The sequence below is a fragment of the Musca autumnalis genome, unplaced genomic scaffold (genome assembly GCF_047663935.1).
Source record: "Musca autumnalis isolate F117 unplaced genomic scaffold, ASM4766393v1 scaffold_5, whole genome shotgun sequence".
Classification (NCBI taxonomy): domain Eukaryota; kingdom Metazoa; phylum Arthropoda; class Insecta; order Diptera; family Muscidae; genus Musca; species Musca autumnalis.
Genome location: NW_027412088.1, coordinates 84,835,519 through 84,860,039, shown reverse-complemented (window position 1 = coordinate 84,860,039; position 24,521 = coordinate 84,835,519). Strand labels below are relative to the sequence as shown.

Sequence of the window (24,521 nt, the reverse complement as noted above, 5' to 3'; positions counted from 1 at the left end):
AAGAAGCACCCTTTCCATTGTCTTAAGAAGCACCCTTTCCATTGTCTTAAGAAGCACCCTTTCCATTGTCTTAAGAAGCACCCTTTCCATTGTCTTAAGAAGCACCCTTTCCATTGTCTTAAGAAGCACCCTTTCCATTGTCTTAAGAAGCACCCTTTCACTTCGGAAGGGTCTTAAGAAGCACCCTTTCACTTCGGAAGGGTCTTGAGAAGCACCCTTTCCATTCGAAAGGGTCTTAAGAAGCACCCTTTCCCTTCGAAAGGGTCTTAAGAAGCAACCTTTCCAAGCATCCTTTCCCTTGGAAAGGGTCGTAAGAAACCCCCTTTCCCTTGGAAAGGGTCTTAAGAAGCACCATTTCTCTTGGAAAGGGTCTTAAGAAGCACCATTTCCCTTGGGAAGGGTCTTAGGAAGCACCATTTCCCTTGGAAAGGGTCTTAAGATGCATCATTTCCCTTGGAAAGGGTCTTAAGAAGCACCATTTCCCTTGGAAAGGGTCTTAAGAAGGCCCCTTTCACTTCGAAAGGGTCTTAAGAAGCATCCTTTCACATCGAAATGGTCTTGAGAAGCACCCTTTCACTTCGAACGGGTCTTGAGAAACACTCTTTCACTTCGAACGGGTCTTGAGAAGCACGCTTTCCCTTCGAAAGGGTCTTAAGAAGCAACATTTCCAAGCATCCTTTCCCTTGGAAAGGGTCGTAAGAAACCCCCTTTCCCTTGGAAAGGGCCATAAGAAGCACCATTTCCCTTGGAAAGGGTCTTAAGAAGCACCATTTCTCTTGGAAAGGGTCTTAAGAAGCACCATTTCCCTTGGGAAGGGTCTTAGGAAGCACCATTTCCCTTGGAAAGGGTCTTAAGAAGCACCATTTCCCTTGGAAAGGGTCTTAAGAAGCACAATTTCCTTGGAAAGGGTCTTCAGGAGCACCATTTCCCTTGGACAGGATCTTAAGAAGCACCCTTTCCCTTGGAAAGGGTCTTAAGAAGGCCCCTTTCACTTCGAAAGGGTCTTAAGAAGGCCCCTTTCCAAGCATCTTTTCCCTTGGAAAAGGTCGTAAGAAACCCCCTTTCCCTTGGAAAGGGTCTTAAGAAACACCATTTCCCTTGGGAAGGGTCTTAAGAAGATCCCTTTCCATTGGAAGGGGTCTTAAAAAGCACGCTTTCCCCTGGAAAGGGTCTTAAGAAGCACCATTCTCCTTGACCGATTCGGTCTTAAATTTCATAATATTTTGTCCAAACTTACTTTACGCTCGAAGATAGACCATATCGGTCCACTCCTTCAGGTACCCGCCTCCCCCACAAAAGTTTGAAAATGTTCGGAAAAATTGTGCGCACGATAATTCTTGAAGGGAGTAACAGATTTGGTCCATACTTTTTGTATCGTAATATCTCTAAGGGACATAGATAGGTTCACTATAAAGGTCCACTCCTTCAAGAACTTCCCACACGAAATTTGTGAAGAGTGCCGTTTAAGGCCACCTCTCAAGTCGTTTTGCTTCTCTTTAGAACAACTTGTATTCGCTGCCTTCATTACGAGAGTACACGTTTTTTTCAGGGGAAAGTCCATACTTCCTGAGAAATTAGTCCGAAAGGTTCAAAATTTCACCTATAGATCCATGTGTAGTGGCTGGAGTACACGATAACTTTCGAACGGATCAGCCGAATCGGTCCAAAATTTGGACTTCAAATTCCTTTGGTTTTTTGTTATAACAACAAGTGTTCGCTTTCCCCATTACGACGGTACATGTTTTTTCAGGGGCAAGTTTTTACTTCTTGAGATAATGGCCCAAAAGCTCCAAAAAAGCCTGCCGGCACCAACTAAACCGGATTGTACGTAAGATAACCCTCGAAGGGAGAAACCGATTTGGTCCAAACGTTGTACATCGTATTATGTAGACGTCAGAAGTATTGAGTGTTACTTGTTTTCTTTAGGTCCAAGGCTGAGGGTATATCTCTGTCGGCCAAGCCGACTGATACTTTTTTACTTATTTTTTGTATTTTTTTTAAATATTTCCTATTATTTTTTTCTTTTTCTATTTTCAGACTCTGGAAGATGCCCTGTGTGTCTCCCAACGTACCTTTGCCATTGCCATAGCTATAGCTGGCCTCATTCTTATGTTGGCCGTTGTAGCCGCCGTCCTGTGTATAATGGCCCGACGCAGCACCAAGACTGTATCGAACTCGGGCAGTAGCATTTACAGTGGACCCTATACAAACACAGCCTTCTCGCATAGCAGTTAAGCAGCCACATTTTCCACTTCCAAAATTTAGTAATAGAACAAAAAACCAACAACAACTACAACAATACAAATAAGAACATATTTTTGTGTATAGTTTGCTTTTAGGCTCCAAAACAACAAATTTTGACCACAGAAAACAAAATTGAAAAAAAATCCAAATTTTCTCCCTTAAAGGAACACTAAAAGTGTTTAAAAAAATTATGTAATGCTAAAATTTTAAAGAAAACAAAAAAACATAGAAAATATTTTATGTCCTCCAAAAAAAGAAAAGATGAAGTCAATATTTTTTTCGCTTAGTTTAGAAGTTAAGTCACAAAACATTTTAGCTGCCTTCCAGAAAAAAATGATAATTTTGAAAAAAAAAAAAACAAAATATATAAATATTTTTAAGTTTAGACTATGTTATACGTATATATAATTTAAAAAAACAAACAAACAAGTCTATAAAATCTAATTTTAATTAATTAATTAAAGCAAGTCCGTTTTTGATTAGACAACTCAGCACTTAACTTAAAGATATTACAGGGTTTTTTTCGCTAGTAACTACTTTATTTAACATAACAAACTAATAATTAATAACAAAAAACCCTCTAATATCGCAGAGCTGACTAAGGGGAATAGATAATGTAAACTCCCCCAACATCTCTGTTAAATTTTAACACTTTTTTTGTTTAAAGACAGCTTATAAATGAATTCTAACAAAGAATATATAAACAACTTAGCTATGGTATGTGGGTCTTAACTAAACCTCCTTTTGTATTAGCCCCCTCCCCCCTTTTAAACTTTTTATTTAGGTTAGCTTTGTAGCCCTCATGTAATTTTATACTTAGCTAACGCCCTCAGGTGATAAACTTTTTTGTGTAAACTATAATTTTTAAAACTGTGTATTTTAATTATAAAAAAACAATCCTATAAGAAAATGAATAAACAAATACACACTTAAACACTCACACACACACACACTTACACTCTAAATGTATTTTATTTTTAATTTTTTAATTTTCTCTACAATCCTTTGGCAAAAGTTTTAAAACCCTTCAATCTCAAAATTCGGAGATTTGCTTGGCTGTAAACTTTTGCCAATGAGAGTGTAGTCGAAGAAAACAAAAACAACAACAACAACAAACAGAACTTGTCATAATTTAATCTATATAACTATCGATTTATAAAGAAAGAAAAATATATATGTACGTATTTATGATAAATTTATGTATGTATGTATTTTACAATTTTTTTGAAATAAAAACTTTTAACTAATTTATTTCTTCTAAAAATAATTATTTTTGGTGTTTTTTTTTAAATATTATAAAGGTTGGATTTTTTATTTGGGATGAAGATTTCTAATATTTGTACCCTCCACCATAATATGGGCTTAATTATATTTGTCATTCCGTTTTAACACGTCGAAATATTCGTAGGAGACACTATAATGTATGTATATATACATATTAGGGTTATGACTTTTTTACAACCTCATGTCCCTGTATCATATTTCATACATTTTTTCAAAAAATTATATTTTTAAAATCGATTGGTGCGTGAACTTTTTTTATATTTCAATAGAAAAAACGATAGCATAGTGATTATTAGGCAAAAGTTCATTCATCCCTGCTACAGGAAATCATTTTTGAGAAAAAAATGTCAAAAAGTCATAACCCTAATACATACAGTCTGTCGAAAAGTTAGTATACACTGTTGAAACCAAAATGTATTAGGGATAAATATCACTATAACTTATTGAAAACAACAAACAATTAGTTTTATTTGATAGACAAGAAGGTTGTCTTCCGTAATAACAATTAAAAGTGCGCAATATTTGCATACATTAGCAAATGTACGGTTCGAATCCCAAAAAGACCAAAATTTATGTCGCAAAAGTTAGTATACAACGGAGAATCCTCGTGGAACTGTGTAAAAAATTCTGGATATTTTTGAACAAAATCTGTACTTAAGAGAATCCTCGTGGAACTGTGTAAAAAATTCTTGATATTTTTGAACAAAATGAAACTAAATCTGTACCTAAGATCATAAAGAGTATATTAATTGGTTTTAATGGCAGCTATAGTACTTATAGTGACAAGTCCAACGTACACTGGATCGTAAAATCCAAAAAAATTGGTCATCTACAAATATAATAACTGTAGCGACATAATTCCGGGTGTTATGTCCTGTTTATGGATTCTACAGCCATGAAATGCTAAGAAAAGGTCTAAAGTTTCAATATGGGGTGATCTTGATCGAGTTTCGGCTTGTCCTGTTTGAAAAAACGGAATTTCTTGAAGGAAACCCATACGTTTGAGGCCGTTGTCCTTTTGAAACATGTAATAATCCTTAATCCTTATACATAAGGACTTTCCTTTTCAGTTAATTTTCTCACAAATTATGACCCTTTTCACATTCCCACCAAAAATAAATAGTAGGAGAACCTCAAGTTCGGGTGTAAGCCCTACAGTGATACTCCACCACCACAGAAGAATATGATAGCTAATTTAAAATTTTAATACAGAGCTTTCTCTGCTGTTATAACGCATGGATTGTGCAAAAACGTTCTGAAAAGATGTGCTCGCTTCACTTAAGACCAAAATACAACTAAATGGATCAGTTAGAAGTAGTTCTTTAGACATTAATAGCACATTATGTGTAAGGATTAAGGATTATTACATGGTTCAAAAGGACAATGGTCTCAAATGTATGGGACAGGACAAGCCGAAACTCGATCAAGATCACCCCATATTGAAACTTTAGAGCTTTTCTGAGCATTTCATGGCTTTAGAATCCATAAACAGGACATAACACCCGGAATTTTGTCGCTACAGTTGTTGTATTTGTAGATGACCATTTTTGTGGATTTTACGATCCAGTGTACGTTGGACTTGTCACTATAAGTACTATAACTGCCATTAAAACCAATTAATATACTCTTTATGATCTTAGGTACAGATTTAGTTTCATTTTGTTCAAAAATATCAAGAATTTTTTACACAGTTCCACGAGGATTCTCCGTTGTATACTAACTTTTGTGACATAAATTTTTGGTATTTTTGGGATTCGAACCGTACATTTGGTAATGAATGCAAATATTGCGCACTTTTAATTGTTATTACGGAAGACAACCTTCTTGTCTATCAAATAAAACTAATTGTTTGTCGTTTTCAATAAGTTATAGTGATATTTATCCCTAATACATTTTGGTTTCAACGGTGTATACTAACTTTTGCGACAGACTGTATATTCTTAATCTGCATAAAACTCTAAGTCGATATAACAATGTCCGTCCGGACATCCTTCCGTCCATCTGTCTGCTGAAATCAAGATACAGCTCACAATATTTAAGATGGAGCTCTATAATTTGCTACAGAAGTTTTAATTACTCCTAGGATATTTGGTATTGAAAATGGTCTACATAGGTCCACTTTTCGATATAGCCCCCGATTTTCGGTACCTCAAAGATTTTGGCCTCAATATAGCACTGAAATGGCTGAAATTTGGTACTTGATCTTCTTTGGGACTAAAAAAATTTCCTCCAGAACTTTGTCACTGTAGGTCCACGATCTTCCTCCCGATCTTCGGTATTTTTAAGGTTTTAGCCACATTATCTTACCGAAATAGCTGAAATTCTGTACTTGAACTTCTTTAGGGCTACAAAACTTTCCACCAGAAATTGGTCAGTATAGGTCCACGTTTTAATATAGCCGCCACAGAACGGTACCTGCCGATCTTCGGTATTTCAAAGTTTTTAGCCACATTATCTTACTGAATTAGCTGAAATTTGGTATTTACCCCCAGTTTATGTATTTCGAAACGAAAATGTGTGCGCATGAAAGACACCCAAACTTTAGTTTTTGAAATATTATGTCATTTGCTTTTGCTTCAAAACAAAAAACAAATTTGAAATACACACTCAAACTTGGTAGTTTTTCTTCCGCATTCGTTTTCTTATCGAAGTTCATAAACAGGCCCTTAGTCTTCTTTGGCGCTACAAAACTTTTTCCCCGAAATTTGTCAGTAAAGGTCCACGTTTTAATACAGCCCCAAAAAGAACGGTACCTTCCGATATTCGGCATTTAAAAGGTTTTAGTCACATTATCTTACCGAAATGGTACTTAATCTTCTCTGGGGATACAAAACTTTCCCCCAAAAAAATTTCAGTATAGATTCAGGTATTAATATAGCCGCCACAGAACGAAACCTCCCGATTAATCGGTATTTAAAAGTTTTTAGCCACATTGTCTTACCGAAATGGCTGAAATAAGGTACATGATCTTCTTTGGGGCTACAAAACTTTCCCCCAGAAATTGGTAAGTATAGCTCCACATTTTGATATAACCCCTATAGAAGGTTTCAGTCAGCAAGTCAATCAAGCAGGTTTGAATAGTATTCACAGAGATACAGTAGCAGATGCCAACTATCTTGTGAGTGTGTGCCTCGGAGTACATCCCTCATATATCGCAGCTAAGGAGCGTCAGCTGCCACAATAACCCAGAATAGTTTTGGCCCAACTACGCTCGGGATTTTGCAACCGGCTAAATTCCTATAGGGCAAGGATCATCTGCCCTGCGTGGGGCACAGGCCTGCAGGCACACTGCCCCTTTTCAACAGTCCTGCCAAATCTACTCAACTAAATCCAGTAAATTTGTGTTAACATCCCATCGAAGCAGCCACATCTCTATATATAAAACTTTCCACCTGAAATTTGTCGGTCCAATTCCACACGTTAATTTATTAATTAATGTAATAATGTATTCTGTGTAGCTCCCCATTACCCTCTCGTTTATCATTGTTTCCATTTTCTTCTACTGGGAACCAAATGCTTTTAAAGACATTCTCACAAAACACAAAGGTCTGTCTTATCATCAATACTGTGATCGCACAGCTACATTTTAATCTTAATCTTATGTTTTGAGCAACAGATTTAAGCATGGCTGTGCCAATGAAGTGTTGTGCCCAAGGTCATTTCAAGGTCATGGACACTTGCAATTATGAAAACATTCCGATAAGAATTACAAATGGTTATAGAAGGGGAGTAAACATTACGACTAGGATTGAATTAAAGCTTTTATTAACAAAATTTAAGTAAAGGTATATTTTCCAAAATAAAAACAAATCTTATATATAAAATTGGTTTAAAAATATTATAAGAAATAAAACCCCAAAGACTAAATATTCAAATGTATGTATATGATTCATATGAGAATAAAAAGCGAACGTTTATTATCAGTGATAATGTCATATTTTTATGCGGTATACCTACCCAGCAAAATGTTCGATGCCAAAGATGACATTCAATCATGGGTGCAAGTGATCTAGCATGTCATCTTTTTAGCATCTTCATCGATGAATTTTATATGAGCGTGGACCCCAAAAGATGACGTTCTTTTCTGGATCCTAAGCATGTCATTTTAACCAATGCGTTGACATGTCATTTTAACCAATGCTTTGGCATGTCATTTTCACCAACCCCTTTGCATGAAATTTTCATGTCTTGTTTGGAAAATGGAAATGCTGTATTGAAATATGGTTTTCATGAAAAACAAAACTCTTTATTAATTCAAACGAATTCATGAAATAGCTACAATTAATTTATCAGTTTAGTTTTTCAAAAGTTTACATCCAAAATTGCAATGTAATCCCGCTGCAACGCAAAAGATTACTTCCTCCGTTCTCCGCAACTGATATTCTTTCATCTTACAAAAGGTTTTTTCAATTATCTTCCCATCACCAGTTCAGATTTCAACATGGACTCCAAAAGCACTCCTTTATGTATTTTTATTTTATAAACTACTTTTATTTTATAATTTTGTTATTTTATTTTATAACAACATTTTGGTAATTTATACTCTTTTGTTTAGTGACGGAAATATGTAGGGATCTACAACCCGGCTTGCTTTAGGGATCTCTAAGAACAAAATGTAACGAACGGGGAGGAGAGACTTTTTATGGAAAATACCATTTATGTTTAATTAATTTATTTTTAATTGTTTCTTTCCAAAAGTAGTTTCTTCTTTATTTTCAGATTCTTGTTCCTTTTCGTTTCGGACTTTTTTTTTCAAATTCCAAGAAGCGAGATTTGATTGATTTCATTCTATGTCAGATTTAGAACAGACAAGGGAACTTTTAAAATAGCAATGTGTGCAGTCCGATTCTATTTTTAGCTCGATGGTTGGGACTTCATATAACACCAATTGTTTAGAAGTTTTTGTTGTTCGATATGCAGGAAATGTAAGACAACATCACGACGACAGTTCTAACAACTTTGGTCTGTTCCAGAAACTACAAGAATCTACTTATTTTTACTACGATAACAATTTTTCCTTTATGTTATCGGAAAAAATAGTAAAAATTAGTAGATTTTTGCAGTACTGGAACATACCAAAATGAAAATAAACAGGTGTGTAAATAAAAACACAAACATCATCTCTATTGGATCGATGGAATGGGTACAAATGCTGATGAAAAGAACGGATCTTTCACGACTTCCTTTGCATTGGTTCAAATCCTAATGAAAAGATCGGATCTTTCACGAGTTCCTTTGAACAAATGCAAAAGATGACATGAAATCACGTCATCGCAAAGAACCCCTTCCTTCAAATTTTGCTGGGTATGCATTTAATTTTCAGTTCATTATCAATCGTCAAAGAGAACAAACAGCTGCTTGGATTTAAATAAAAAATCTTTACAAAAATACTGATCTCAATAATTTGTACAATGAAGACTCTCACAGTACAATGTGCAATAATCAGCATAACTGCTTTGGTGTTTTCTGTTGTTTTACTTTCAATCCATGATCCGCCTAGGGACTATACAAGCAAAATTTCTGGAGATCGTAAGTGAAACGAAAACGATCGAACGTCGTGAAATAAGATGTTTAAATAAATTCAATTTTGTGAAACCATTCCTTTTAACGCTGCCATATTTCTTCTATATTTTTAGCACCTTTAAGGATATTTGAAGCTGAATATATGGTTGGTTTATTCGTGGTTTCTTTATTGCAAATTTGTGGTATATTAAAGGTAAAACAATATGAAAAAAAATTGAATATTAAATCCACAGTTAATTCATTCCATCCATATTTCATTGCAAAAATTTTATTTTTAACGAAAATCAAATTAATATGTATATTAAAAACCCTCTATCATTGCTTAGAAATATCACCTGGCCCTAATTCCATTTATTCTTTACGTCATTGGAGTAATTGCGTTTACAATATTACATCATGTAGCCTCGCTATTTTGGATTGATTTAATTCACATGGCAAAGGCCATGTTGCCGTACATAGGTAATTGAACGAAATATTTAATTTAATCCTAGTACTTTTTTGTCTAAAATTTCGTATTTTGTTTTTTTTAGGAACTGAACTCCTTGTTTTATATACCTCATGTGCCACGTTCTATCACATAAGACGTCAAAACTTGGTTAAGCAAAAAAATCAAACACCAAAAAATCACTTCGACAAAGTCTAATTTATCATTCTTCTACGAGTTGAACTGAGAATCCTCATGTGTTAAAATTTTAATAAATATGCAAATTAGAAAAGAAGCTATTGCAAGAAAAGAAAAAATATGTATGTATTTTATGTGTGAGTACTCATTTTCTCCAATAAGATTTCCGATTTTTTAGTTATTTACATGGTACTATGGTGCGCCTGAACCAACTTTAAATAGAAGGGAAGTTTTTGCAGATTCTGAAACTACAATGTTCATAGATGAGAAAAATCAAAAAGCCAAAAAAATAGACGAAGGGATTTTTAAATAAATCGCGGTCAAAGGTCACCTTTTTATAGTTTTTAGGTTATCAGGATTTTGCTTGGAAACCGCAAGTCTTATCGAAGTGGGATTAAAAAGTATGCTTAGTCCCATTTTAATAGGACTTGCGGTTTCCAAGCAAAATCGTGAAAACCTAAAAAAACCAAAAATGTGAATTTTGAACGCGATTTTTATACCCTCAGCATTTCTGCTAACGAGGGTATATACACTTTCATACGGGCAAAATGTGCCTCATCGAAATAATTGTTTTAGACCCCAAGTGTGTTTGGACGAAATGTGTTTCAGACAATTTGGTGTTGATTTAGCATTGTCCGTTCGTCTGTCTGTCTATCTGTCTGTCTGTCTGGAGCGCACGATAACTCTCGAACGGATCAACCGATTCGGTGCGCACGATAGCTCTTGAAGGGATTAACCGATTTGGCCCATACTTTGTACATCGTGAAATTTCTACCAGACTTAAATTAGGTTCCAATATGGATTCAATCGGTCCACTCCTTCGGGTACCTCCCACACAACATTTCGGAAAAGTTCAGTTTAGGACATGTTCTCGAATCGCCTTGATTTTTGTTGTAGCAACTTTTATTCGCTGTACCCAATACGACGGTACAAGTTTCATCAGGGGCATATCCATACTTCCTGAGCAAATAGCCTGAAAGGTGCAAAAAACCCATATGACACCGTGTGTAGTGGTTGGAGCGCAAAATAAATCTCGAACGGATCTGCCAATTCGGTCCAAAATTTGGCCTTCGTAATATTTTGTCCAAACTACTTTAAGTTCGAAGTTAAACCATGTCGGTCCACTCCTTCAGGTACCTCCCACACAAAAGTTCAAAAATGTTTGGAAAAATTGTGCGCACGGTAACTCTTGAAGGGAGTGACTGATGTAATCCATACTCTGCACATCCAAATATATATTCCAGATATAGATCAGGTTTGAATATGGACTATATTTGTCTCTTCTTCTGGTACCTCCGACACAAAATTTCGGAGAAATTCACTTTAAGACCTGCTCGCGAATCACTTTGATTTTCGTTGAAGCGATTTGCATTCGCTACCTCCATTACGACGGTAAAAGTTTTTTCAGGGCAAGTCCATATTTCTTAGGAAAACAGTCCGAGAGATGTGGCAGCCACGATTACTCTCGAACTGCTCAACCGATTTGGTCCAACATTTGGTCTTCGTCATATTTTATCCAAACTTAGTTTCATCGGGAATACCGGTTCATAACTTCCGGTACTTCTCCCCAATATATAACAAATGTCACTAAAATGCTAGGACAATATCACTTGAATGGGGCAACCAATTTGGTCCAAACTTTGGCTCTCCTAATATTTTGTCAAAATTTAGTTTAACTTCTAAAATGGCCCATATCGGTCCTCCCTAAGGGTACCTCCCCCACAAAAGTTCAACATTTGTGTCTTAATGCAGTTAATTCCTAATCCACATTTTTGTTGGCCAGTTCAAATGTTCAAAAAGGGCCACAAAATTCTTAAGAGACCCTAAATACATTAGATCTGTTCGTATATGAAAGTTTCACTTCACATTGGCCGAGGGTATATCTCTGTCGGCAAAGCCGACTGACACTTTTTTACTTGTTTTTTTTTTTTTTTTTTTTTTTGATTTTTCTCATTTATGAACATTGTACTTTCACAATCCGCAAAAACTTGCCAAGTGTAAGCAGCTTCCATTTAAAGTTGGTTCAGGCGCACCGTGCCCAATGATAAGCAACAAGTCAATTGAAGCAGCTACCTACTTACATTGTTGGGTCTCTACAGGACATTTGTCCTATAGGCCGAACTAAGAAAAGATTTTCGTTCCTCTCTATTTGTTGCTTTATTTCTCCAATTTGGAATGCCGCCCTTTTCGATATCGTCTACCACTTGTTTACTTCATCTAAGCTATGACCTTCCAGTTCTGCGTATGCCGCCATGGGACCCGTATTTATACGCCTTTTTAATGGGGTCATCATCAATGTTGTTTGTTGTGTTTATGGCGGTACCGAGGTAGACGAAGTCTTTAACTACCTCAAAATTATAGGAGCCAACTTCCACAGTTGGTCAGAGTTCTATGGACGCATTGCGCGTCGATACCATCATCGCCGATTACTGCCAGATCGTCTTTAGCAGGCTGTCTTTCGACTTTTTCAAAGGTATCAGTTAATTATTTTACGGATCGACCCATGGTGTCAACGTCTTAGGTATAAGCAAGTAACATATACATATATATTGTCCCACTTCTTTTGACTTTCGCGTCTCGTATAACCTTTTCCAACAGGATGTTGAATAGATTACACGACAGGCCGTCTCCTTGTCTGAAAACTCGTTTGGTAGTAAACTATTTGTAGATGTTCTTTCCTTTTCTAACTGAGGACCGGGTATCAGTTAATGTCATCTTACAAAGCAGTATGTGGTTTGCGGGGATACCAAAATCCACCATGTCTGGAATACCTTTGAGATAGAGGGCTGTCGAAGGCTGCTATACAATCGACAAAAAGATGATAGATGTCGATCTACATTTCTTAGGTCTTTTGCAGGATTTGTCTCAAGGTAAATATCTGGCCAATGGTGGATTTGCCAGGTCTAAAGCCGCACTGATATGGCCCAATTGTTTCATCTATCTTATATGCAATAGGGATCAGAATTATGCCCAGTAATTGGAGCACACAGTCTTAACTCTTTTATTGTGGACGGGGCATAGGATGCTCTCGTTTCAATCGTCGGGTACGCGTTGTTCTTGCCAGATGGTGATAACTATCTGATGCATATACCTCATCAGCATGTCACCTCCAGTTCTGCGGCCTTATTATTCTTCAACCTGTTTACAGCTGTCTGTACCTCACCTTGGCTGGGCGGTGTACACTCAATACAATTTTCTGGGATTGGATCTGTGCTATTTTCATCTACTATTGGATACCAACAATTTAGAAAAAATGCTCTTTCCATATCCTGAACACACTATCTGTATCAGTTACCAAATTACCTTGCAGGTCTCTACAGGAGGATGTGGCTGTACCAAAGCCATCAGTTTGATGTTTCACTCTTTGGTAGCATTTTCGGACTTCATTTGGGCTCCTAGACATTTCGATTTTTTTACACTCCAGCTTTTCATTTCTCTCTTTTTCTTGCGGCAAAGACGTTTCTCATCTACCTTTTTTCGCGAAACATCTATCGTACGCTACGCTTTGCTACTGTCTCGATATGTTATCGAAAGGAGGACTTGGCAACTAAGCTTAATTGTCTTTGATGCGCCTACGAATCAACAATCCTCCGTTCAAATACAGTTGGTAACCTACTTCAAATTTTCAAAAAACCATCGACAGGCACAGGTTACGGATCTCTTTTTACACTCACGAAAACTTCCGATTTGGTCCATAATTGCAATGCGTAATATTTCTAACAACTATAGATGAGGATCGAATATGGACTATATGGGTCCACTTCCACAAAATTTCGGAAATGTTCAGTTTAAGGTCTGCTCTCGAATCGCTTTGATTTTTTGCAACAACTTGTATTCGCTTCCCCCAATACGATGGTACACCTTCACAGCAGAAGAACGCCAAATGGCAAGACAAACACGAGTGTACATGGAATGTGTGCGGGCAGCAGTCAGGTGTGGAACTGCCGAGGTAGAGTTGCCGAACGTATATATCCCGTCGATAAATAGCTTTACTCTAGATTATAGGCCCAACATTAGCCCCCTTTTTGGAAGGTCAAAACCGTCTGGTCTTAGTGGACTTTAATGCTCATCATGAGTTGTGGCATTCGGTCCTCGGAAACAACCAGAGGGGTATAGTGCTGCCCGAGCAGATTGATAGCTCTAGCACGGACAATGAGGACGCCACTACCACAATTAGCCGAAAGTGTCACAGTTCGCCAGACATAACCATAGTGTCATCTGGTCTAGCAAATCACGCTACCTGCCAACCGTTCTCTTGGATCAGAACATCTTCCCAGACCGACTCAATACATCTGAACGCTGCACTTTCGTCAATCATGGGAAAGCTAATTGGCCTAGTTTGAGAGAGTTCACTAATCACCGCTTCAAAGATCTGCCCAATCCTTCTGATGTTCGATTAGCGGAAAGGACGTTCCGAGACATCATCACTGCTGCAGCCGATCGTCATATACCTGCTGGTCGAATAACCGAAGTGAGACCACATTTCCCAGAAGGTTAGACGGGCAAATGATTGTGATGACTGGAAGTTAACAGGTTGGTCGGTTAGCAAATACGGAACAAGTGTTTAAATCATCTGAAGATTCGTGGATGTGCGCAAGTTATTTCAAAAGACAGTGTGTCGAGAACCCTGGAAGTGACAGGGCGAAGAGAAGAGTACTACATCGCATTAGATTTATTCCTGCCGAGGGTGCATCACCACAATTTACAATTGGTGGTGTTGCGAATGTCATCAGGAATGCTAAATCATCCACAGCGTTGGGCGCTGATCGAATCTCCATGGTAATGCTGAAACAGCTGGATTTACCGGGAGTAGAAATGTGGTGTGATTAACGTGGGTCCCTGCCTTTCAGCCTTACCCCACGGTGTTCTCACAACACTGGACTGGTTACAGGCGACCAATCAACGCCCCTTGCACCGTAGTGAGGTACCAATTGCGTTCAGGTGTTTTGCCCTGTTCACCACCTTGGTTTGGCGCGGAGCACCATCTAAAACTCCTGTCTTTTTATGGCGCAGACAACCGGTAGATAATGCTACCCCATTCGAGTTCTACGAACTCTTCCCGCGATTTTGGGCAACCACAGACACCACGATACTCCCCGAAGGGCCGCACCAACTACCGGCCCTAGTCCGAGACTGCATTCTCGAAGGAAAGTGCTGCAAGAGATAGGGGGCTTGCCGGCACCCGTGGTCCCAGAATTAAGTCTCTGGTACGACCTCGTACCCATGAAGACTACTACCAGTTGATCCCCAAACGGAGCCGGGACTGGTGGCCCGGATTACCGGGAGTAGAGTATCTCATAGTTTCCGAAGTCTGGAAAATGGGCAGGGTGTCCCGCTATTGAAGCCAGGCAAGGATGTCAACAAAAGTGAATAGTACATACCGATTTTGTTTTTGTCGCCCGTAGCAAAGACCATTGAGGCTTTGGTCCTCAGAACCAGCCTCAGATACAGCTATTCAGTTGCCGACATCAGCATGGATGCCGTAGTAGCACAGCACGACAACAGCGCTGAACGCAATCTTCACACACATTAGTCGAGGACTCAACCAGATCAAGCCGTGTGACAGAACTGTGATGGTGGCGTTTGACTTATCAAAAGCCTTTGTTACTGTCAAGCAGTCCACGCTGTTTGAGGACAGCGAGCAGACAATCTTCCGGCCAAGTTTGAGACGTTAGATAATCAATTACAAGTGTGGATGCCAGTCGTACGTAGATTTCAGGAACAAGAAATCGAAGCCAACGTGAGGTTATAGAAGAGTGAACTGACAAACATATAGTAAAACCACTGTTACAACAACAACAAACTCTACTGGTTTTATCCCAGTTAAGATCCGGCCCGAATTGTTGACACGTTACCCAACACATACCCTGCATGTGGATTGGGGCCGCAAGACATGCTGCATTTATTTAGCTACGCAGCTAATCCCAGCTATAGTCGGGAAGGGGCCGACTATGTGACACAACCCATGTGCATAGGCTTTTCACTAAAGTTATAAGCTGCCCTGGCTTTTATACCAAATAACTTAAGGCCTCGACACATAAAAAGCATGACATTCTTGCTGAAGTCATATCTGCTAATCCCACTAAGCTTTCCCCTGATTATTCCGTCCAGGTTACTAAGTTTTTGAATTTGGACACAGAAGAACCAACCGCCTAACCTTCATCTAAATATACGAATAATAGTCGTCTATAATAGACATAATATAAGAGAGTAGAAGATATCCGTCGGAGTCTTGTATAGACTTGAAGATTCTCGCAGGAGTCTTCTATGAAGTAGAAGATCTCCGTAGGAGTCTTCTATAGAGTAGAAGATCTCCGTAGGAGTCTTCTATAGAGTAGAAGATCTCCGTAGGAGTCTTCTGTAGAGTAGAAGATCTCCGTAGGAGTCTTCTATAGAGTAGAAGATCTCCGTTGGAGTGTTCTGTAGAGTAGAAGATCTCCATAGGAGTCTTCTATAGAGTAGAAAATCTCCGTAGGAGTCTTCTATAGAGTAGAAGATCTACGTAAGAGTCTTCTATAGAATAAAAGATCTCCGTAGGAGTCTTCTATAGAGTAAAAGATCTCCGTAGGGGTCTTCTATAAAGTAGAAGATCTCCATAGGAGTCTTCTATAGAGTAGAAAATCTGCGTAGGAGTCTTCTATAGAGTAGAAGATCTCCGTAGGTGTCTTCTATAGAGTAGAAGATCTCCGTAGGTGTCTTCTATAGAGTAGAAGATCTCCTTGGGTGTCTTCTATAGAGTAGAAGATCTCCGTAGGAGTCCTCTATAAAGTAGAAGATCTCCGTAGGAGTCTTCTATAAAGTAGAAGATCTACGTAGGAGTCTTCTATAAAGTAGAAGATCTCCGTAGGAGTCTTCTATAAAGCAGAAGATTTCCATAGGAGTCTTCTATAGAGTAGAAGATCTCCGTAGGAGTCTTCTATAGAGTAGAAGATCTCCGTAGGAGTCTTCTATAGAGTAGAAAATCTCCGTAGGAGTCTTCTATAGAGTAAAAGATCTCCGTAGGGTTCTTCTATGTAGTAGAAGATCTCCGTAGGAGTCTTCTATAGAGTAAAAGGTCTCCGTAGGGGTCTTCTATGTAGTAAAAGATACCCGTAGGAGTCTTCTAAAGAGAAGAAGATCTCCGTAGGAGTCTTCCATATAGTAGAAGATCTCCGTAGGAGTCTTCTATAGAGTAGAAGATCTCCATAGGAGTCTTCTATAGAGTAGAAGATCTCCGTAGGAGTCTTCTATAAAGTAGAAGATCTCCGTAGGAGTCTTCTATAGAGTAGAAGATCTCCGTAGGAGTCTTCTATAGAGTAGAAGATCTCCGTAGGAGTCTTCTATAGAGTAGAAGATCTCCGTAGGAGTCTTCTATAGAGTAGAAGACCTCCATAGCAGTCTTCTATATAGTAGAAGATCTTCGTACGAGTCGTCTATAGAGTAGAAGATCTTCGTATGAGTCGTCTATAGAGTAGATCTCCGTAGGGGTCTTCTATAGAGTAGAAGATCTTCGTAAGAGTCTTCTATAAAGTAGAAAATTTCCGTAGGAGTCTTCTATAGAGTAGAAGATCTCCGTAGGAGTCTTCTATAGAGTAGAAGATCTAAGTAGGGGTTTTCTAAGTAGTAGAAGATCTCCGTAGCAGTCTTCTATAGAGTAGATCTCCGTAGGAGTCTTCTATAGGGTAGAAGATCTCCGTAGGAGTCTTCTATAGAATAGAAGATCTGCATAGGAGTCTTCTATAGAGTAGAAGATATCCACAGTTGTCTTCTATAGAGTAGAAGATCTCCGTAGGAGTCTTCTGTAGAGTAGAAGATCTCCGTAGAAGTCTTCGATAGACTTGCAAACGGTTGTTGTTGTCAGATCAGACAACAATCCGTCTGGGATTGCCATATTGTCTACAGCTGTATCAACCGAAAATTATTTTCCACATGTGAGCAAATAAGGTCTGTATCCCCCTATTCGTGTCAAATACGTTACAAATGAATACGTTTTCAAATGTCAGTTAAATATGGCAGTCAATTATATTTAATTTCCGTTCAGCATACTTGACAAGCATTAGAAAGATACATATATACATATGTAAATGTATATGCATAAGTATGGTTATCAAATATATTTATTATTTATTGCAACATTGGTGTTCAAACTGTTCATATAGTAAAATGTTTAAACGGCAAATTGCAAGAACCTTAATCTCCATATTCACAACCCTAAACGTAGTTTTGACTTTGACTTGTAAAGAAAATCAAGCAGATTTACGCAACAAGTTTTATTTGCTAAAAGTATTTCAAAGATCCTTAGCCGATAAATTACACGTGGAAAATGTAGATTCTCTTGAAGCCTGTCAACAAACAACAAGACAATTTAAAGGACTGGCATTTAATTATAGTCCCAAGAAAAAATTCAGAAATAGAGGTAAGGACACATAAGTCTATATATTTTAATTATCCCTTAACTTCCATCTGACTTTAATTTCCCTTTATATTTCCAAGACAATATACCTCGTAATATAAGTAGAGATCATTATTGGCAACAGCCGCAGTTGTATTTCAATTGCCACATCTTAAAGTGTCCTGAAAGTGAAACTTCCAAATCCCTGATAATCGATACATCTTTTAATTATTATTCCTTGTATGAGAAGCTCATTGGTAAGTATTTCAAAAAACACTTTTCAACAATTAAAAAATTTTACATCTTTTCACAGTTGCTTCAAATCACATTTGTGTGCCACAAGTGGGTCTCTTTACACTTAACACTGAACCTGAAACTTTTATAAATGCCTCCGTGAAATGTGATAAACAAAATTCCAATAATGGCACAACACGATGCAGTTCATTGCCTCACATTGCTTCGGAAATGCGCACAACAGCCCTCACGCGTATAATTTTAGAACATAATTAGCTGCAGGAACAAACAAAACTAAATTCTAAAATCAAGTTAGCCTATGTCGGTCTATATTTTAATAGAACTCGTGGTCAACGTTTTCAAATGTTCAATATGGATGACGATAGTTTAGAATGTTTTGCCTATAGAGCATGGGAACCGGGTAATCCCAAAATGATGTACGTATGATACCTACAATATCATGAGTTTGTTTTATGTTTTATTCTCTTTCTTGATTTTTAGTTCAAATTTGAGAAACGCCAGTTGTGTGGCATTGTCACCTCATAGCACTTGGCTAACTGTGGAGTGCCAAACGAAACTGCCTTATTTTTGCGAAATACTCACGAAGTGTGAAAAATGGGAGGTTGGAGATTAAGTGGGTTCCAGTGAAAAAAATCTTCAAACTATCAACAAGTGAGAAAAGGCTGTAGCCGGGAAGGGGCCGACTATGTGACACAACTCCTGTGCATAGGCTTTTCACTAAAGTTATAAGCAACCCTGGGTTTTATACCAAATAAATTAAGGCCTCGACACATAAGAAGCATGACATTCTTGCTGAAGTCATATCTGACAAAAGACTAAAGACCAAGTTCGAGCTAATAAAAAGATTTCAGAATCACATTTAAATTAGGTCGAACTTGTGCTTGGTTTACATTTACGAAATCCACTCGATTTCAACTGTCAAATCCATAGGTTAAACGTCAAATGAAATCCAGATGAGATTTCATTTGACGTTTGAGCTATGGAAATGACAGTTGAAATCGAGTGGATTTCGTAAATGTAAACTTAGCATTGGTCTTTAGTCAATTACCAGATATGACTTAAGCAAGAATCACATTTGAATTAGGTCGAACTTGGTCTTTAGTCATTTAGCAGATATGATTTAAGCAAGAATGCCATTCTTCTTATGTGTCGAGGCCTTTAGGGCTAACTGAACAAAAATAATTAATAACAAGTAAGAACGGCGTTAAGTTCGACCGAAGTAAAATGGAACAATTAGTTTCTTTTCGTTTATGAAGAAGACTAAATACCAAATTTCAGCAATTTCAAAATACCGAAATTCGGGAGGTGCCGTTCTATGGGGGCTATATCAAAACTTTGACCTATACCGACAAGTTTCTGGCGGAAAGTTTTTAGACTCAAAGAAGAATAAATACCAAACTTCTGATATTTCGGTAATACAATGTGGCTAAAACCTTCAAACTATCAAGATGCACTCTTCTATGGGGGATATATGAAGGTGTGGACCTATACTGATAATTCTCTTATGGAATATTTTATAACCCCATGGAAGACTAAATAACAAATTTCAGTCATTTTGGTAGGATATTGACGTCACGAAAATCGGAAGGTGTCGTTCTATGGGGGCTATATCGAAACGTGAACCTATACCGACGAATTTCAGTCGGAAAGGTTTTTACGTCCAACGTAGTCAAATGCCAAATTTCAGCCATTCTGGAATATTTTTTAACCCATGGGAAACTAAATAACACATTTCAGTCATTACGGTGGGATATTGACGTCACAACCCCCAGAATTACGAAAATCGTAAGGTACCGTTCTATGGGTTGTTTTTTAGTTTTGATATAGCAAAACTTTGATCTATACCAACAAGTTTCTGGCGGAAATTTTTTGCACTCAAAGAAGAATAAATACCAAACTTCCGATATTTCGGTAAGATTAGCCACATTATTTTACCTTCAAACTATCAAGAGGTACGTTTCTATGCGGGGTATAGGAAGACGTGGACCTACACTATATACTGTATAATTCTCTTCTGGAATATTTTATAATCCCATGGAAGACTAAATACCAAATTTCAGCCATTCCGGTGGCCACAAACTTTAAAATACCATCAATCGGGATGTACCCTTCTACAAGGGCAATATGAAGGCATGGACCTATACCTAAAAATTTCAGGTGGAAGTTTTGTACCCCCAACGAAGACTAAATACGAAATTTCAGCCATTTCGGTGGAATATTGAGGCCACAACCTTCAAAATATCGAAAATTGGGATGTACCGTTCTATGGGGCTATATGAAGGCATGAAGCTATACCGACAAATTTAGAGCTGAAAGTTAAATACCGCCAAAGAAGACTAAATAGCAAATTTCAGCCATTTCGGTGGATTATTGTGGTCACAACCTTCAAAATACCGGAAATCCGGAGGTACCGTTCTATGGTGGCTTTATGAAGGCGTGGATCTATATATATATTTCATATGGAAAGTTTTATACTCCAAATGAAGACTAAATAACAAATTTAAGCCATTTCAGTGGACTATTGGGGCAACAACCTTCAAAATATCGAAAATCCGGGGGTACCGTTCTATGGGGGCTATATGAAACGTGGACCTATACCGACTAAGTACCAAATTTCCGTGTGATAATGAAGCTAAAAACTTCAAAATACCGAAAATCGGGTGGTACCGTTCTAAGGGTGCTATATCAGAACGTGGACCGATATAGCCCACACGCAGAGAAAAAATATTTTTCGGTTTTGTTGGAACAAAAATATCTATTTTGGTTCCAAAAATGTGTTTGTTTTGTGCAAACATAGTAATCCAAATCCAAAAATACCATCTTTTGTTCCGAACATAGAAAACAAAAACAACTTTCGAATTTCCGCAATATTGTAAAAATCTTTAACAATACCGATTGTAGGAACAATCATAATCTAAATTTTTTACAAAACATATTGTCAGCCCAGAAAACCAGATACTAAATTTTTTGATTTGAGTGTATATACTTCTCATATACACTTTCCGCACAACTTTGATATAAATATCGCGTATAATATTACGAGCATTGATGAACGCAATACATGGTTTGCTACTTTAGCTGACAACAAAGACAAACAAAAAGCCACAAGCAGCCACCACAACATAAGGAATAATTAAACACCATAACAAACATGAGAAGGAGAATGAAATAAAGAAAAAGAATGAAACCAAAACAGAAACAAATAAAAACAAGAGCCTCATTGTTGGTATACATACACACAAAAACAAAGATAAAGGCAGCATGTCATACAAACACCACAACTCAACAAAATTGTTTTTTCAACACGGCATCGAATAGCGGGAGAAGAGAAAAAAATTTTAAAAGAAAAGAGAGAAATATTGTTCAGTTGACACAAACTATTTTTGGATTTAACAAGAACGATTGTTGGATTCACAATACCACATAAGGAATCCAACAATATGTTAACAATACATATTTTGCTCTTGGAATATTGTTGGATCAAACATATTTTTTCTCTGCGTGCATTTGCAATACCAAACATCCTAGGAGTAATAGGTATGTCTATACCAAAGTACAAAGCTCTATCTTAAAAATTGCGAGCTGTATCTTGATTTCAGCAGACGGACGGACAGACGGACATGCTTATATCGACTTAGAATTTTACCCTGATCAAGAATATACATACTTTATAGGGTCTCCGACGAATATTTCGATTTTTTTACAAACGTAATGCCAAATTTATAATATAATAAATTCAATTCTATATTTGAATACTGTCGACAATCTACTTGGTACTTGGTTCCATGATGGATGGAAATAAAAGGTCACAAATTGTAAATTGGGACCCCCATCAACAACCAAAATTTCATGACGATCCGATCAAAATTACGACCTGTAGCGTGATTACCCAGCTCACATTTTTTCCGAATTCTTTGCGAATTCGGTCAGAATCTCTGCACAAGTTGCCGATTCTGATGCCGAATTCTTTCCGAATTCGGTACAAAAGTTGTATGGCAGTGTCCACCGAATTCGGAAAGAATTTTCTAAGAAAATTCTAACAAAATATTAGAGTTTCGCAACGAAATCGGTCCGAATTCGGAAAAAATTCTGGAAAATTCGGTGGAAAATTTAGATTTTTTGAAGAAAATCGGTCCGAATTCGGGAAGAAATTCTGGAAAAATTCGAAGAAAAGTTTAGATTTTCTGAAAAAAATCGAAAGAAATTCTTGGGCGCTGACGCCTTCGATACTGACACACAACACAGAACAAATATCCCCACTCAGAGACAATTTTCTTGCGCTATTTGTGGATGATTCTAATTTCAAACGTCCTAATGATTTTCCCTGTTGTTATCATTTTGTAATTAATAGTAGAAGAATGTGCTCGAATATGTTGAAGCTATCAACACTAGCCTGAATTATTATATGTTGCATTTATATTAAAACAATTAAAAAACTGTATGCGAATTTTATAAAAAATCATTTTGTTTTTCGACAACAATCGAACAAAAATATCCCTTAGAAATCGGAACGAATTCGGAACGAGATTCTTAAGGTTCTTCAGAGATTCTTAAAAAAAGTTTTAGAAAATCGGTACAATTTCTAGAAAAATATTAAAGAAATCGGCAAATATCTAAACAATATTCAGAATATTCCGAAATATTCCCTCGGAAAAAATTGTTAGCTGGGTACAAACATAATATCGCTGTAAACAGGTCTACAAGGAGAAGAGGTATAATTTTCCAAAGGACCTTCGAGCAGATACTAAACAGCACTTAAACAAAAATATTGAACTTTTGTGAGAGTGATATCCTAAGAAGAAGACCGATACGAACCTTTTTCGAAGTTAAACTAAATTTGGACAAAATATTAAGAGATCCAAATTTGGACTAAATCGGTTGCTCCTTTTAACAGATATAGCGTGTACCATTTTAATGACATTTTTAAAACTTTTGGGGGAGGTACCGTAAGTTGTGGACCGATATTACCCATCTTCCAACTTAAACAAAGTTTGGACAAAATATTACGAACGCCAAATTTTTGACTAAATCGTTTGACCACTTCGAGTGCTAAGTATGATCCAGCAGCTACACGTGGTGCCATAGGGGTTCTTACACCTTTCGGGCTATTTTTCTCTGGATGTATGGCCAGTGAATACAAGTTGTTACAACAAAAATCAAAGCGATTCGAGAGCAGGTCCTAAACTGAACTTATCCGAAATCTTGGGTGGGAGGTACCCGAAGGAGTGGACCGATGAAGCCCATACTAGAAAGTCATCTAAATCTGGTAAAATTTTACGATGTGCAACGTATGGACCAAATCGGTCACTCCATTCAACAGTTATCGTGCGCACAATTTTTCAGAACATTTTTGAGCTTTTGTGGGGGAGCTATCTGAAGGAGTGGACCGATATGGCTCATCTCACTATGCAACACTGAAAATGCAAACAACTTCTAGTATGCATTTTTTTTAAAGTACATATTTAGACTACAAAGGCCCTAGTAGGGTTTTGTCCTGTCAGATCCAGTTCGGATTTTATGGCCTCATCTAAACCGGGCTAAATCTACACTTTTTTTGCAATTATCATGCCTTTATCTCAGAAACGAATATGAATTTGGCCTTGCTGTCTTTAGCAATATTGTAGTCCTAGACTAGTAGAACTTATCTTTTGAAAAAACTACATAAGAAAAGCTCCATCTAGGGCATCAAAATCTATAAAATATAGCAAATTTTACATAATTGCTGAAATTCTGGTCAGTATCGGCTAAACTATTGGGAGTTGAACCAAGTAACGTTTTGCAAAAATCTTCAAAATAAAGTTCTCAACAATTCTTTAGAACATTCTGAAACTCTAAAATGCTTACTTCATGTTGTTTCATCGGTATTTTGCATCTATCTTTTAAAACACGTAATTCAAACACAGTTCACACCAATAGTTTATTCTCGCATTTCGGATTTCAGTACCTTATTGACATTTTTATTAAATCGTAGATGGAAAATGTACTGAAAACAACGGCATAGAGGCATTTTAACACAATGACATGTTCTGAAGAGTTGTGTATTACATTCCAGGGAATATTTTTCCAAAAGAAAATATTCAGAAAAAATTAACGGTTTTGGAGATACGTTGCGAAATGTATAAAAATTGTGGAATTTTTGCATATATTTTGAAATTTGAGGCAATAAATGTAGTTTTTCGAGTTCATTATTTCTCCAAATATTTTATTCTTGTCCTTATCTAC

The 24,521-nt window shown here is 37.2% G+C and overlaps 2 protein-coding genes across 5 annotated transcripts in view; both read left to right on the top strand.

Annotated features, from left to right (window-relative positions):
* Positions 1 to 3,511, top strand: part of pio (zona pellucida domain-containing protein piopio) — a 163,174-nt gene extending 159,663 nt beyond the window's left edge. For all 4 annotated transcript variants that reach the window (XM_073989696.1, XM_073989700.1, XM_073989698.1 and 1 more), the window contains exon 9: positions 2,038 to 3,511. In XM_073989696.1, coding sequence (XP_073845797.1) covers positions 2,038 to 2,235 — 198 coding nt within the window. In that variant the 3' untranslated portion in view covers positions 2,236 to 3,511. The remainder of the gene's footprint in view (positions 1 to 2,037) is intronic.
* A 14,287-nt stretch (positions 3,512 to 17,798) lies between these two features.
* On the top strand, positions 17,799 to 20,798 carry LOC141405407 (uncharacterized). Its single transcript, XM_073989695.1, has 4 exons — positions 17,799 to 18,068; positions 18,146 to 18,301; positions 18,358 to 18,715; positions 18,780 to 20,798. The coding sequence occupies exons 1-3, from the start codon at positions 17,816 to 17,818 to the stop codon at positions 18,552 to 18,554; spliced, it is 606 nt and encodes a 201-aa protein (XP_073845796.1). The 5' UTR covers positions 17,799 to 17,815; the 3' UTR covers positions 18,555 to 18,715; positions 18,780 to 20,798.
* Positions 20,799 to 24,521: the final 3,723 nt, after the last annotated feature.